Below are 12,704 nucleotides of genomic sequence, written 5' to 3'. Positions count from 1 at the left end.
CTTTTGAGCCTTCTAGACAGAGAATTTAAAATTGCCATGATTAAAAAACTGACAGAAGTCACTAAGGAAAACAATGATAAGGGAAAAATAAACAACAATCAGAAGAATGAAATTGAGTCTCTAAAGAGGGAAATGAAAGAAATGCAGGAAATCAAAGGATTAATGGAAGAGATAAAGAACTCTGGGAAAAGCAGTGATAGCAGAATAGATGAAATGGAAGAACGAATAAGTACTCTCGAAGACACAGAAATAAAAAGAACCAAAACAGAAAAGGAAAGAGAAGTACGAATGAAAAAGAATGAAGAAAGACTTCAGGAACTATCTGACTCCATGAGGAAAGGAAATATAAGAGTTATAGGAATCCCAGAAGGACAGGAGAGAGACAAAGGAACAGAGAAAATATTCAAGGAAATAATTGAGGGGAACATCCCAAACATGAAGAAGGAGCTGAAAATACACAAGCAAGACACATAATAGTAAAGCTCCCAAGAACCAAAGGCAAGGAAAAAATAATGAAGCTGACAAGAGGGAAGAAACAGAACATACAAAGAAAAACCAATCAGGCTGAATTCAGACTTCTCCGAAGAAACACTACGGGCAAGGAGAGAGAGAAGGGACATAGTTAACAGACTCCATGACAACAAATGCCAACCAAGAATGCTCTATCCCGCAAAGCTTTCCTTCCTCTGTTAAGAGAGAATAAGGACCTTCCCAGACAAACAGAAATCCCGGGATTTCATTACAACTAAACCCCCACTCCAAAAAATACTACAAGGAGTCCTAAAGCCAGAACCAACAGAGGGATGAAAAAGAATGACACAAGACAAAAAAAAAAAAAAATTACTAAAGAAATAAATAAATAAAACCAGAGAAAAGTCAAACAAAATGCCAAATACAGATGCTAACATATCAATTTTAACTCTAAATGTAAACAGACTAAACTCTTCAATAAAAAGACAGAGTCACAGGTTGGTTTAAGAAACAAAACCCAACTTTTTGCTGTCTCCAGGAAACTCATTTAGCTGCAAAAGATAAAAATAGACTGAAAATAAAAGGATGGAAAACTACCCTATAAGCAAATGGACCAAAAAAGAAGGCAGGAACAGCTATACTTATATCAGATAAAACAGATTTCAAACTCAAAAAGGTAAAAAGAGACCCAGACAGTCACTACATTATGATCAAGGAGACAATACTTCAAGAAGACCTAACACTCATTAACATATACTCACCAAATGAAAGAACATCAACATATATCAGACAACTATTATCATCTCTGAAAACAGACATCAGAGAAAACACATATATAGTAGGAGACTTCAACACACCACTATCAACAATGGATAGATCAACAAGAAAAAAAAATAAGTAAGGACACTAAACATCTAAATAAGTATCTAGACTTCATGGGCTTAACAGACATATATAGAACACTAAACCCAAAAAAATCTGAGTACACATTTTCCTCAAGCATACACAGATAATTCTCCAGGATCGATCACATACTGAGACACAAGACAAACATCAACAGATACACCAAGATTGAAATCATAGCAACCATCTTCTCTGACCATGAAGGCATCAAACTAGAAATAAACCATAAAAAGAAGGCAAGGGGGCCTCCCCTGTTGGCGCAGCAGTTGAGAGCTGGGTTGTGAGGCTGCCCACAGCCTCTGCAGCGCGTTTCATTCCCCGGCTGCTGGCGAGGGTCCCACAAAAAAAAAAAAAAAAAGAAGGCAAGGAACTCTCCTACCTCATGGAGATTGAAACCTACACTACTGGAATACCACTGGACTAACGAGGAAATCAAAGTAGAAATTAAAAAATACTTTGAGTTGAACAACAAGGAGGACAACACTTTCCAGAAAGTATGGGATGCAGCAAAAGCAGTAATAAGAGGAAAATATATAGCAATACAGGCTCATAAAAACCAACAAGAGGACCTCCCTGGTGGCGCAGCGGTTGAGTACTGGGTTGTGAAGCTGCCCGCAGCCTCTGCAGCGGCGGTTCGATCCCCGGCTGCTGTGCGAGGGTCCCACATGGCGCGCAGACCTCTCCTGCCGCCTGCTGCACCCCTCAGCAGTGTACTTTGTCTGTCTGCCTGTTCTGCTCTCTCCTCTGTTGCTGGTGAATTCTCTTACCCTTCTGCACTTCTGACTGTACCTAATACTTGTATAAATAAATAAATAAAATCTTTAGGAAAAAAAATAAAGATTGTTTAAAAAAAAAAAACTAACAAGAAAGAACTCAACAAACAACCTAATCTTACATCTCAAAGAGCTAGAAAAAGAACAACAAAAAAATCCTAAAGCCAGTAGAAGAAAGGAAATAATAAAAATCAAAGCAGAAATTAATGAATTGGAAATTAAAAAAACAATCCAAAAGATCACTGAAACCAAAAGTTGGTTCTTTGAAAAAATAAACCAAATAGACAAACCTCTAGCAAGCTCACAAATAAAAATGGGAGAAAACACATATAAATAGGATTATAAATGAAAGAGGAGAAATCACAACAGACTTCAGTAGAAACAACTTAATCTCAAAGCTCAAAGAACTAGAAAAAGCACAACAAAAAAACCCCAAAAACCAGTAGAAGAAAAGAAATAATAAAAATCAAAGCAGAAATAATAAAATAGAAACTAAAAAAACAATCCAAAAGATCAATGAAACCAAAAGTTGGTTCTTTGAAAAAATAAATAAAATAGACAAACCCTTAGCCAGGCTCACCAAGGAAAAATGGGAGAAAGCACAAATAAATAGGATCAAAAATGAAAGAGGAGAAATCACAACAGACACAGCAGAAATCAGAAGAATAATCAGAAACTACTATATACAGTTATATGCAAACAAGCTCAAAAATCTAGAAGAGATGGACAAATTCATACAACTCTATAATCACCCAAAGTTAGATAAAGAAGACATAGAACACCTAAACAGACCAATTACAAGCAGTGAAATTGAAATGGTAATCAAAACCCTTCCCAAAAACAAGAGGCCATGATTAGATGGATTTACCAATGAATTCTACCAAACATTCAGAAACGAATTAGTGCCTATCCTTCACAAACACTTTCAAAAAATTGAGAAGGAAGGGGTAATACCAAACACGTTCTATGATGCCAACATTACACTAATAACAAAACCAAACAAGGACAACACAAAAAAAGTAAGGACACTAAACCTCTAAATAAAGATCTAGACTTCATGGGCTTAACAGACATATATAGAACACTAAACCCAAAAAAATCAGAGTACACATTTTTCTCAAGCATACACAGATAATTCTTCAGGATTGATCGCATATGAGACACAAGACAAACAACAGATACACTAAGATTGAAATCATACCAACCATCTTCTCTGACCATGAAGACCATGTTCTCTAATGAACACGGATGCAAAAATCCGCAACAAAATTTTAGCTATCAGATTCCAACAATGTATTCATGAGATAATTCACCACGACCAAGTAGGATTTATTCCAGGGACACAAGGATGGTTCAACATCTGAAAATCAATCAACATAATGCAACACATCAACAAAAAGAAATATAAAAAACATATGATAATATCAATAGATGCTGAGAAAGCTTTTGACAAAGTACAACACCCATTTATGGTAAAGACCCTTGAAATTCTCGGGATACAAGGAACATACCTCAACATCATAAAGGCCATATAGGACAAGTACACAGCCAACATCATTCTCAATGGTGAAAAGCTGAAAGCATTTCTGTTAAGATCCAGAATAAGGCAAGGATGTCCACTTTCACCACTTCTTTTCAATATATTACTGGAAGTCCTAGCCAGAGCAATAAGACAAGAGAAAGACATAAAAGTATCCAAATAGGCAAGGAAGAAGTCAAACTATCACTATTCGCAGATGATATGATAATATATATACAGAACCCCAAAAACTCCAGAGAAAAACTAATTAAACTAATCAATCAGTTCAGTAAAGTGGCAGGATACAAAATCAACATAAATAAATCAGTAGCCTTCCTATACACAAAAAATAAATCTGAAGAAGAAGAAATCAAGAAAATCATCCCTTTTATTATTGAAACAAAAAAATCAAATACTTGGGAATAAATCTAACAAAGAAGTAAAGGACCTATACAAAGAAAACTATAAAACACTGTTAAAAGAAATAAGAGAAGACACAAAGAAATGGAAAGACCTCCCCTGCTCATGGATTGGAAGAACTAACATGATCAAAATGGCCATCCTACCAAAAGTAATTACAGATTCAATGCTATGCCAATAAAAATTTCAATGACATTCTTCAAAGAAACAGAACAAATATTGATGAAATTCATATGGAGCCACCAAAAACCCCAAATAGCCAAAGCCCTCCTGAAAAAAAAAGGAAGGGAATGGAGGCATCACACTCCCAGATTTCAAACTATACTACAAAGCCATAATAATCAAAACTGCATGGTATTGGAACAAGAACAGACACACGGACCAATGGAACTGAAGAGAAAATCCAGAAATAAAGCCACAGATTTACAGTCAACTAATCTTTGACAAAGAAGCAAAGAATATGCAATGGAGCAAAAAAAGTTTGTTCAATAAATTGTGCTGGGAAAACTGGGCCACTACATGCAAAAGAATGAAGCTTGACTCCTACTTCACACCATGCACAAAAACCAACTCAAAATGGATTAAAGAACTAGACATAAGACCTGAAACCATAAAATATATAGAAGGGAATATATGCTAAACACTACATGACATGCACCTCAAAGACATCTTTACAGACACAACACCCAAAGCAGTGATAGTGAAGGCAAAGATCAACAGCTGGGACTACATCAAAATAAAGAGCTTCTGCACAGCAAAAGAGACAATAAACAAAACAAAGAGAAACCCCACCGACTGGGAGAAAATTTTTGCACACAACACTAATGAAAAAGGACTGATCACAAAAATCTACAAAGAGCTGATGAGACTCAACAAAAACAAAGTAAATAACCCAGTAAAAAAAAATGGGCAGAAGAGCTAAAAAGAAACTTCTCCAAAGAGAAAATTCAAATGACAACAGGCATATGAAAAAATGTTCAACATCACTTGTAATCAGGGAAATGCAAATCAAAACTACCATGAGATACCATCTTACACCAGTGAGAATGGCTCATATCAAAAAAACTAGCAACAACAAATGTTGGCGAGGATGTGGAGAAAAAGGAACTCTCCTGCACTGCTGGTGGGAGTGAAAACTGGTCCAACCACTATGGAGAGCTGTGTGGAGATTCCTCAGTCTGCTAAAGATGGAGCTTCCATATGATCCAGCATTCCACTCCTAGGTATTTACCCAATGGACACAGGAACATTAATTCAAAAGGGCACCTGCATCCCTATGTTTATTGCAGCACTATTTACATTAGGTAAACTATTGTAAATGCCCAAATGGCCAAAAATAGACTGGATCAAGAAGATATGGTACATATACACAATGGAATATTACTCAGCAATCAAAAAAGATAACCTCATGTCATTTGCAGCAACATGGATGGAGCTAGAAGGGATCATGCTCAGCGAAATAAGCCAGAAAGAAAAAGAAAAATATTGGATGGTCTCGTTCACAGCAGGAATTTAGAAAACCTAAATAAGGGACCAGGAAAAAGACTAATTATTACAAAGTAAAAATCAAAATCAACAAGCAACTATAAACTGGAGACACATTATGGGGGGGGCTCAGGGAGGGGAGGGAGAGGAAGGATTAGGGTCAAAATGGGGGGGTCCAATTGTATGGGGAATATAACTAAAATGAAAATGCATACATTGTGTAAAAATGAAAAATGATGTAAGAATTATATAAAATAAAATATTAAAAATGATATACAAGTTTCTAAGTGAATACAGTACTTCATCAAATTCACGCAAAGATGATTTTTGGCAAAAATATAAAACTACCTTCACTTGACCACAGGACTACACCTTGCCTCTCTAAGAACACAAAACCAGGACCTTCAACACCAACATTACCAGCAGCTTGTTAGAAATGCATATTGTTGTGCACATCAGCCTAGCTGAACCACAACCTGCATTTATACTAGGAACCTGGGTGATTTGTATGCTAATTGAAGAAATGTTGGTAAGAAAGATTTTCTCATTGTCAATATTTGTGCAAAATAGCATTTATATTGGGGTATCCTATGATTTGCAGTTTTTAGCAGCTTCCTTCCAAATGTCTACAGGAACAAATTTATCTCTTACGCAAACTACTGCCAAGGATTTTGAGAACTGGAAGCATCCTGACAGAAAACATGAAAGTCTCATCCTTAATTCAATTATAACTTTAATAAATCATCAAATCTCAATAAGTTCAATTTATGAGGTGGAGAAATGAGTTTGTAATAGTTCTACTTCATAAGATGGACTTTTAAAAAAATGAAATCAGACACAGCCTAAGAGGTGTCAGCTCAGATTATTGTACTTTAATAGGTGTATCTCTTAGAATTAACAAACATATTGTAATGAGGGAGTATATGAGATCTCTTAATTTGTGATACAAATATGAGATTTGTAATTGTTATGAAAAACTTGTCATGAAACAAAGGCGTTTTGTACCCAAGGCATATATCAAAGGACACAGTTTCCCTCTTATTGAAAGTAGGATAGCAATTTTCTAGACATATCTTAGGCTGTTCCATGATCAAAATTCAATGCTTTGAATACACAAGAGACCTAATCAAGACAAGTTCCTCAGTCTTAAGCATGTAGAAAACTTTATCTGAGATTTGAGATAAGGTGCTAGGAGATTTACTCCTCTGAGAGGAAGAAGAGTTCATGGGAAAAAAACTAAGACCAGAAGACAACAAAACTGTATTCATTTCACTCTAACCTGGTCTTGTGGGAACAATTAGTAGAAATTTTTGCCTTTCAACACAGGCCATTGTCCAAAGGGAATCATGTGCTGAGAGGGAGCAAGAGGGAAATGTGCCAAGGACGCAGGTGGGAAGCTGTAAATATGTCCTCAGCCAGTCTCTCAATGTTTAACTTTGGAATTAACAGGGCATGGTTTTGATTTGGGCTTCAGATTTGTATTTCAGGGGTCCCAAGTATTGCTTTGGAGACCAATGTATTATTCCTTTGTACCCTCTAGTCTGAAACAGAGACTCAGTCTCCATCATTATCACCCAATGGGAAATTCAGGCTTTCACACAGAGGCTTTTCTTTCACAAGTCCCACAACGGTGAGTCTAACACACAATAGATGTTGGATGACAGGATCAGAGACTATCTGGGCCAAAAACATTTACTTGTGGTAAACTTAGAGCCAGTTCAACTTATTTCGGAGACAAGAAAGTGTATGTTTGCTTCCTTGCCTAATCAATTCAAGTATTCATTTACTATTCCAGAGATATGAATATTAATTGAAGCATCATAGAGATAATTTTGACTCATAAATGATCACTAGAAAGCCAAATGGAAGAAAGAATGGGAATTTTGAAATGTTTCTTGTAAAAATGGAATATGTCCAACAAAAGACAGAATTTGCCAGCTGGCCTGAGATCTCAGGTGTACAGCAGGGGAGGGGAGAGAGAGGCTGAAGACAGGACAGAGAAGAGCACAAGGGTTCACGGGTGCTACGGTGGTGGGAAAAGTATAGGGACTACACCTGAGGGGAGAAATCAAAGAGTGTATAAAAATCAACAATGAATGAAAGTTAAAAAATAAATTTAATGATTATTTAAGAGTATGTACATGGAGTTTTGCAGTTAAAAGGAGTGGGTTAATAGATTATTTTTTTTAAAGATTTATTTATTTACTTACTTATACAAACACTGGATATGGTCAGAAGCACGGGAGGATGAGAGAATTCACCAGAGCCAGAGCAGGGAGCAGAACAGGCAGACTGACGAAGTACACTGCTGAGGGGAGCAGCGGGAGTGGTAGGAGAGGTCTGCGCACCATGTGGGGCCCTCGCCGGTGGCCGAGGATTGAACCGGCACTGCAGAGGCTGTGGGCAGCTTCACAGCCCAGCGCTCAACCACTGCACCACCAGGGGAAGCCCATGAGTTAATAGATTATTAACCAAAGAAGGTTATCGACTAGAATGGGGATTGTATTGTTTTGTTTTTTACTTTGAAGATGGGGTATATTAAAAAATTTTCCTACATTGTAGAGATAAAGACCAGGAACTGCTTGCTTTCAAATATTGTCTTGCAACGTTAGATTATGAGACAGATGCACGGTATTTTCTATTCCTCTGGTTATAAGGTTATCCACCTGGAAAAAAATAAATTACTAGCTAAGGTGGGTATATTAAAGAGCTTTACTTCACAATAAATTTATTGTAAGTTTGACTATATTTGTGGTTCATCATTTGTTTTCTCTATTGTTACTGTCTTTGCAAGACCTTAACCTTTGCATTGTGGAGTCAGAGTGTTTTCATTGCTGCTTTCATTGCATTCATTCAAACTAGGTTTGGAGCTGATTGCAACAACTTTGCAGTTTCTCATCCAGTTTTTTCAATGTATATATTGATGTATTTTTGGGAATTGTCAGTATTTATATTTTTTGTGAGGGCAAACCTAACAGTTAGTCAGGCTGGCTTTTTCCATGGCCTTTTCTTAATTTTTTCTTACAGGAATGGTCAGGAGTTGTCACTGTAATATCATAAATACCATGAAATTATAACTTAGCTAGTGCTTCCTCAGCCATTTCAAAAACTTCTTTTAGCAAACTCTTATCATTTGCAACAACATGTATGGAAGAGATTATGCATTGTGAGTAAGACAGAGGAAAAAGACAAATACCAGACAAATTCCACTTATATGTGGAATACAGAGAAACAAAACAAATGGCTGAATAAAACCAAACCTTTAACAAACCCTAGAACTCTGACTGTAAACCGAGGCTACCAGAGCGGGAGGGGAGAAACAAAATGGGAAAGGAACTCAGTGGATTATGCTGGAGGCCTCAGGTGTTTGGTGGTGGGTGTGGTGTGGTAGCAACACCTGCAGGGGGAGAGCAATACCTCTAGATACAAACATTGTAAACCAATATTACCTCAATTAAAAAAAAAAAGTTTAAGAAAGAAAAAGAGAAAAAAGAAAACCCTTCTTTTACATGTTTTACTTACCAGCTTTGGCAATTCAATATCGAATCAGTAACCATCTTGATGGCATTAAACTATTAATTTTTTATTGGGAAAAATATTTCATTGTAGCACTGTACAAGTTTCAGGTGTGTGTCTTTAAAAATCAACGTGAAAATTCTGCATTAAGTTGACAACTAAAAATCCATCTCCCCTTCACCAATCTGTTGTCCCAATTTCCCCAGCACTCCTCCATTCCCCTCTGGTACCCACTAATAGGTCTTTAATCTAAAAATTCACTTTGTTACTTTCCCTCATTAGTTTGTTTCTCCAGTTACACAAATGAGTGAGACCATGTGATGTTTGTCTTTATCTGCCTGACTTCTGCTTTAGATTTCATTCTACCTTGCTTTATATGCTTGTTTGAAACCACTATTCTTAACATAATTTCACTCTTATTGACATTCTTTTTTCCATGAGATCTTAAACTCTATGAAAATTTCTCCTTATCAGGACAAGGGTACCAGAACTCACACGCTCCAAACCGCAAACCTTAAAAACAGACACAATAACGTAAAATTACTGGCGAAAATAAGGAAGAGATTCATTTTCATTCACGGAATTCCCTGGAAACATTACTAAAATGCAGGGAACAGCAGATGGTAGAGGGTGTCTGCTCTTGAAGCCTGGGGAGCAGCAGGGAGCCCCTTCTTCCCTCTACCTCTCTGACACCATCTCTCATCATCTCCCTCTTGCTTGTTCATTCAACTTGAAGCACTGGCTTCCTTTTGTGCCTTAAATAACAAAGAGGGAGGGTCTCCCTGGTGGCACAAGGGGTTAATACGCAACCTAGGAAGCTGTCCACACCACTGCACCACTAGTTCTTTCCCCAGCAGGGAGGAGACCCACATAGCACAGGAGACCTCTCCTGTCTCTCCCACTGCTCCCCTCAGCAGTGTGTTTCAGTCAGTCTGCCTGTTCTGCTCCCCACTCTGACTCTGTATCCTCTCACCCTGCATTCCCCACACTTCTGGCCTGTACCCCAGCTCTCGATGTATAAATAAATTAATTTTTTTAAGTTAAAAAAAAATCACAAACAGTATCTTCCTCAAGAATTCTGCTCTGTGTTCTCCCTGCATGTACACAGTTCCCTGGACACTTCGCATCTCCTGCCCACCTTCCTGAGGTTTCTATTCAAATGTGCCCTGTTGACAGCTTTTTTCTAAACACCAAGTAAAAAAAGATAACACATTCACTTGACTTTCCTTTCACCAGCCCTCTTCTTATTCATAGCAACAGTCACCATCTGACACATCATGTGTTCTTGTATTCGCTTAGATATTGTTTCTAAGTCAATGAATTACAGAGAGTTTTATTTCTGAGCATCCTGTTGTGTCAGCAACACCACACTGATAGAGAAATGGGAGTCATGGAGCAGGCTGCACAACGCAGGATGCTGCTGAACAAGGAAGATGATGGCTTTTTCATTGATAGACTAATCCTACAGCACAGTAATGTGGGACAGGAGGACAAAGAGAAAAAGATGGTTGAAACTAAAGAATGAGTTTTTTCATCTAGGGCTTCTGGGGCACATGAGTCTGCTGACCAGGTAATTCTTATATGCTTGATGACCAAGTGTTGTAAACAAAACTAGACCCCAGACCCCGGCCATGGTTCTAATCTTATCAACAAGCCATTCCATTGATCAACTGGGAGGGTCCCTTGTCATACATTGGTCCTTAGCCCCCCAAGCTTTTCCGGTCATAACTCATGATGCATGCCCTTCCCAAGAGCGATTAAGCTTTCTAGTCTTGCTTGATTTGAAAGGTACCGTGTAAGATTTTTCTATGACTGATAGACTGGGCAGTTCTGACCTTGGTATAGGAAGGCAGAACTGCACGTAACAATAATGGTGGCAGAACAGGCCGCTTAAGACTAGCAGACCCACAACCTACATGATCTCATCTAATTGGAGTGACACAAGAGATAAAGTAAAAAGAAAACATTTCATAAAATCACATTGGTATTTAATTCTTCACTAGAAGAATATATAATAGCATTTCTTCTAAATCAGTAATGCCCATTTGTGAAAAATAAATCATTACCTTTTCTTTCCTAGTCATCACCTGGCCCACATGGAACCAAGGAATGACACTCACAGTTCAGAATTTATTCTTCTGGGGTTATCAGAGGAACCAGAAATTCAGCCCCTCATTTTTTGGCTTTTCCTCTCCATGTACCTCATCACTGTGTTGGGGAACCTGCTCATCATCCTGGCCTTCAGATCAGACTCCCGCCTCCACACCCCCATGTACTTCTTCCTCTCCAACCTGTCTTTTGTGGACATCTGTTTCACCTCCACCACCATCCCCAAGATGCTGGTCAACATCCAGACACAGAGCAAAACCTTAACCTTTGAAGGCTGCATCACCCAGATGTATTTTTTCATACTCTTTACCGGGCTGGATGACTTCCTGCTGACCGTGATGGCCTATGACCGCTTTGTGGCCATCTGCCACCCGCTGCACTACACAGTCATCATGAACCCCCGGCTCTGTGGGCTGCTGGTCCTGCTGTCCTGGAGCATTGGTGTCTTAAATCCCTTATTACAAAGCCTAATGGTCTTGCAACTGTCTTTCTGTTCAAACATGGAAATCCCCCATTTTTTCTGTGAACTCAATCAGGTTCTTCAGTGTTCCTGTTCTGACACCTTTCTTAATGACTTGGTGACGTATTTGGTAACAGTTTTCCTGGCTGGGGGGCCCCTCACTGGGATCCTTTACTCTTACTCTAAAATAGTTTCCACCATACGTAGAATCTCTTCAGCTCAGGGGAAGCATAAAGCATTTTCCACCTGTGCCTCTCACCTCTCAGTTGTCTCCTTATTTTATGGCACTGCTGTAGGAGTGTACCTTAGCTCCGCCATTCCCCACAACCCACGCTCAAGTGCAATAGCATCAGTGATGTACACCGTGGTCACACCCATGCTGAACCCCTTCATCTACAGTCTGAGGAACAGAGTCATAAGGGGGGCTCTGAAAAAAATGTTTGGGGTGGCTGCTATATTACAAAAATTGTCTGGGGACTGAAGAAATGCCTGCGAGTGCAGGGCTGAAAATTTTGGAACCAAAAATTGCTATTGTGTCATCTCACCAGGGGACAGAACTTGTTCTTTTGATTTATATCCCAGAATTCTATTTCATTGACCTCTAGCCAATAAAATTCCCTATACAATTATTAAGTTCACATTAGTATGCTTTCTACTCTGATACATAGTCTCTCCAATGTTATTTCCAAAATGTTTTTGCAAATCTTTTTCAGAGATTGGGCCTCCCTTGTAGTGCAGGGGTTAAAGACAGTGCTATCAAGCTGTTATCAGCCACTGCAGCTCAAGTTCAGTTCTGGGCAGGCTGAGGAGCTGGCCCACATGGCACAGCAGACCTCTCCTGTCTCATCCGCTTCACCCCTCAGTAGTATATTTCAATAGATCTTCCTGGCCTGGTCCCCACTCTGTCTCTGGTGAATCCTCTTAGCCCCTACACTTCTGGCCTATACCCCAAATCTTGTATATATAAATAAAATTTAAAAAAAGAAATAATCACTATTTCCTATTTTTTGTTGGGTAACTATGTATAGCTTAAGAATAATTTCTTCTC

At 38.4% G+C, this 12,704-nt stretch overlaps 1 protein-coding gene across 1 annotated transcript; it reads left to right on the top strand.

The window, feature by feature from the left end:
• Positions 1-11,252: 11,252 nt before the first annotated feature.
• On the top strand, positions 11,253-12,137 carry LOC119242244 (olfactory receptor 7A10-like). Its single transcript, XM_037507985.1, has 2 exons — positions 11,253-11,637; positions 11,923-12,137. The coding sequence occupies exons 1-2, from the start codon at positions 11,283-11,285 to the stop codon at positions 12,135-12,137; spliced, it is 570 nt and encodes a 189-aa protein (XP_037363882.1). The 5' UTR covers positions 11,253-11,282.
• Positions 12,138-12,704: the final 567 nt, after the last annotated feature.

Source organism: Talpa occidentalis, unplaced genomic scaffold (genome assembly GCF_014898055.3).
Source record: "Talpa occidentalis isolate TD23 unplaced genomic scaffold, MPIMG_talOcc4v2.1 talOcc4.12, whole genome shotgun sequence".
In the NCBI taxonomy this organism is placed as follows: Eukaryota; Metazoa; Chordata; class Mammalia; order Eulipotyphla; family Talpidae; genus Talpa; species Talpa occidentalis.
This window is presented reverse-complemented; position numbering and strand designations above follow the sequence as displayed.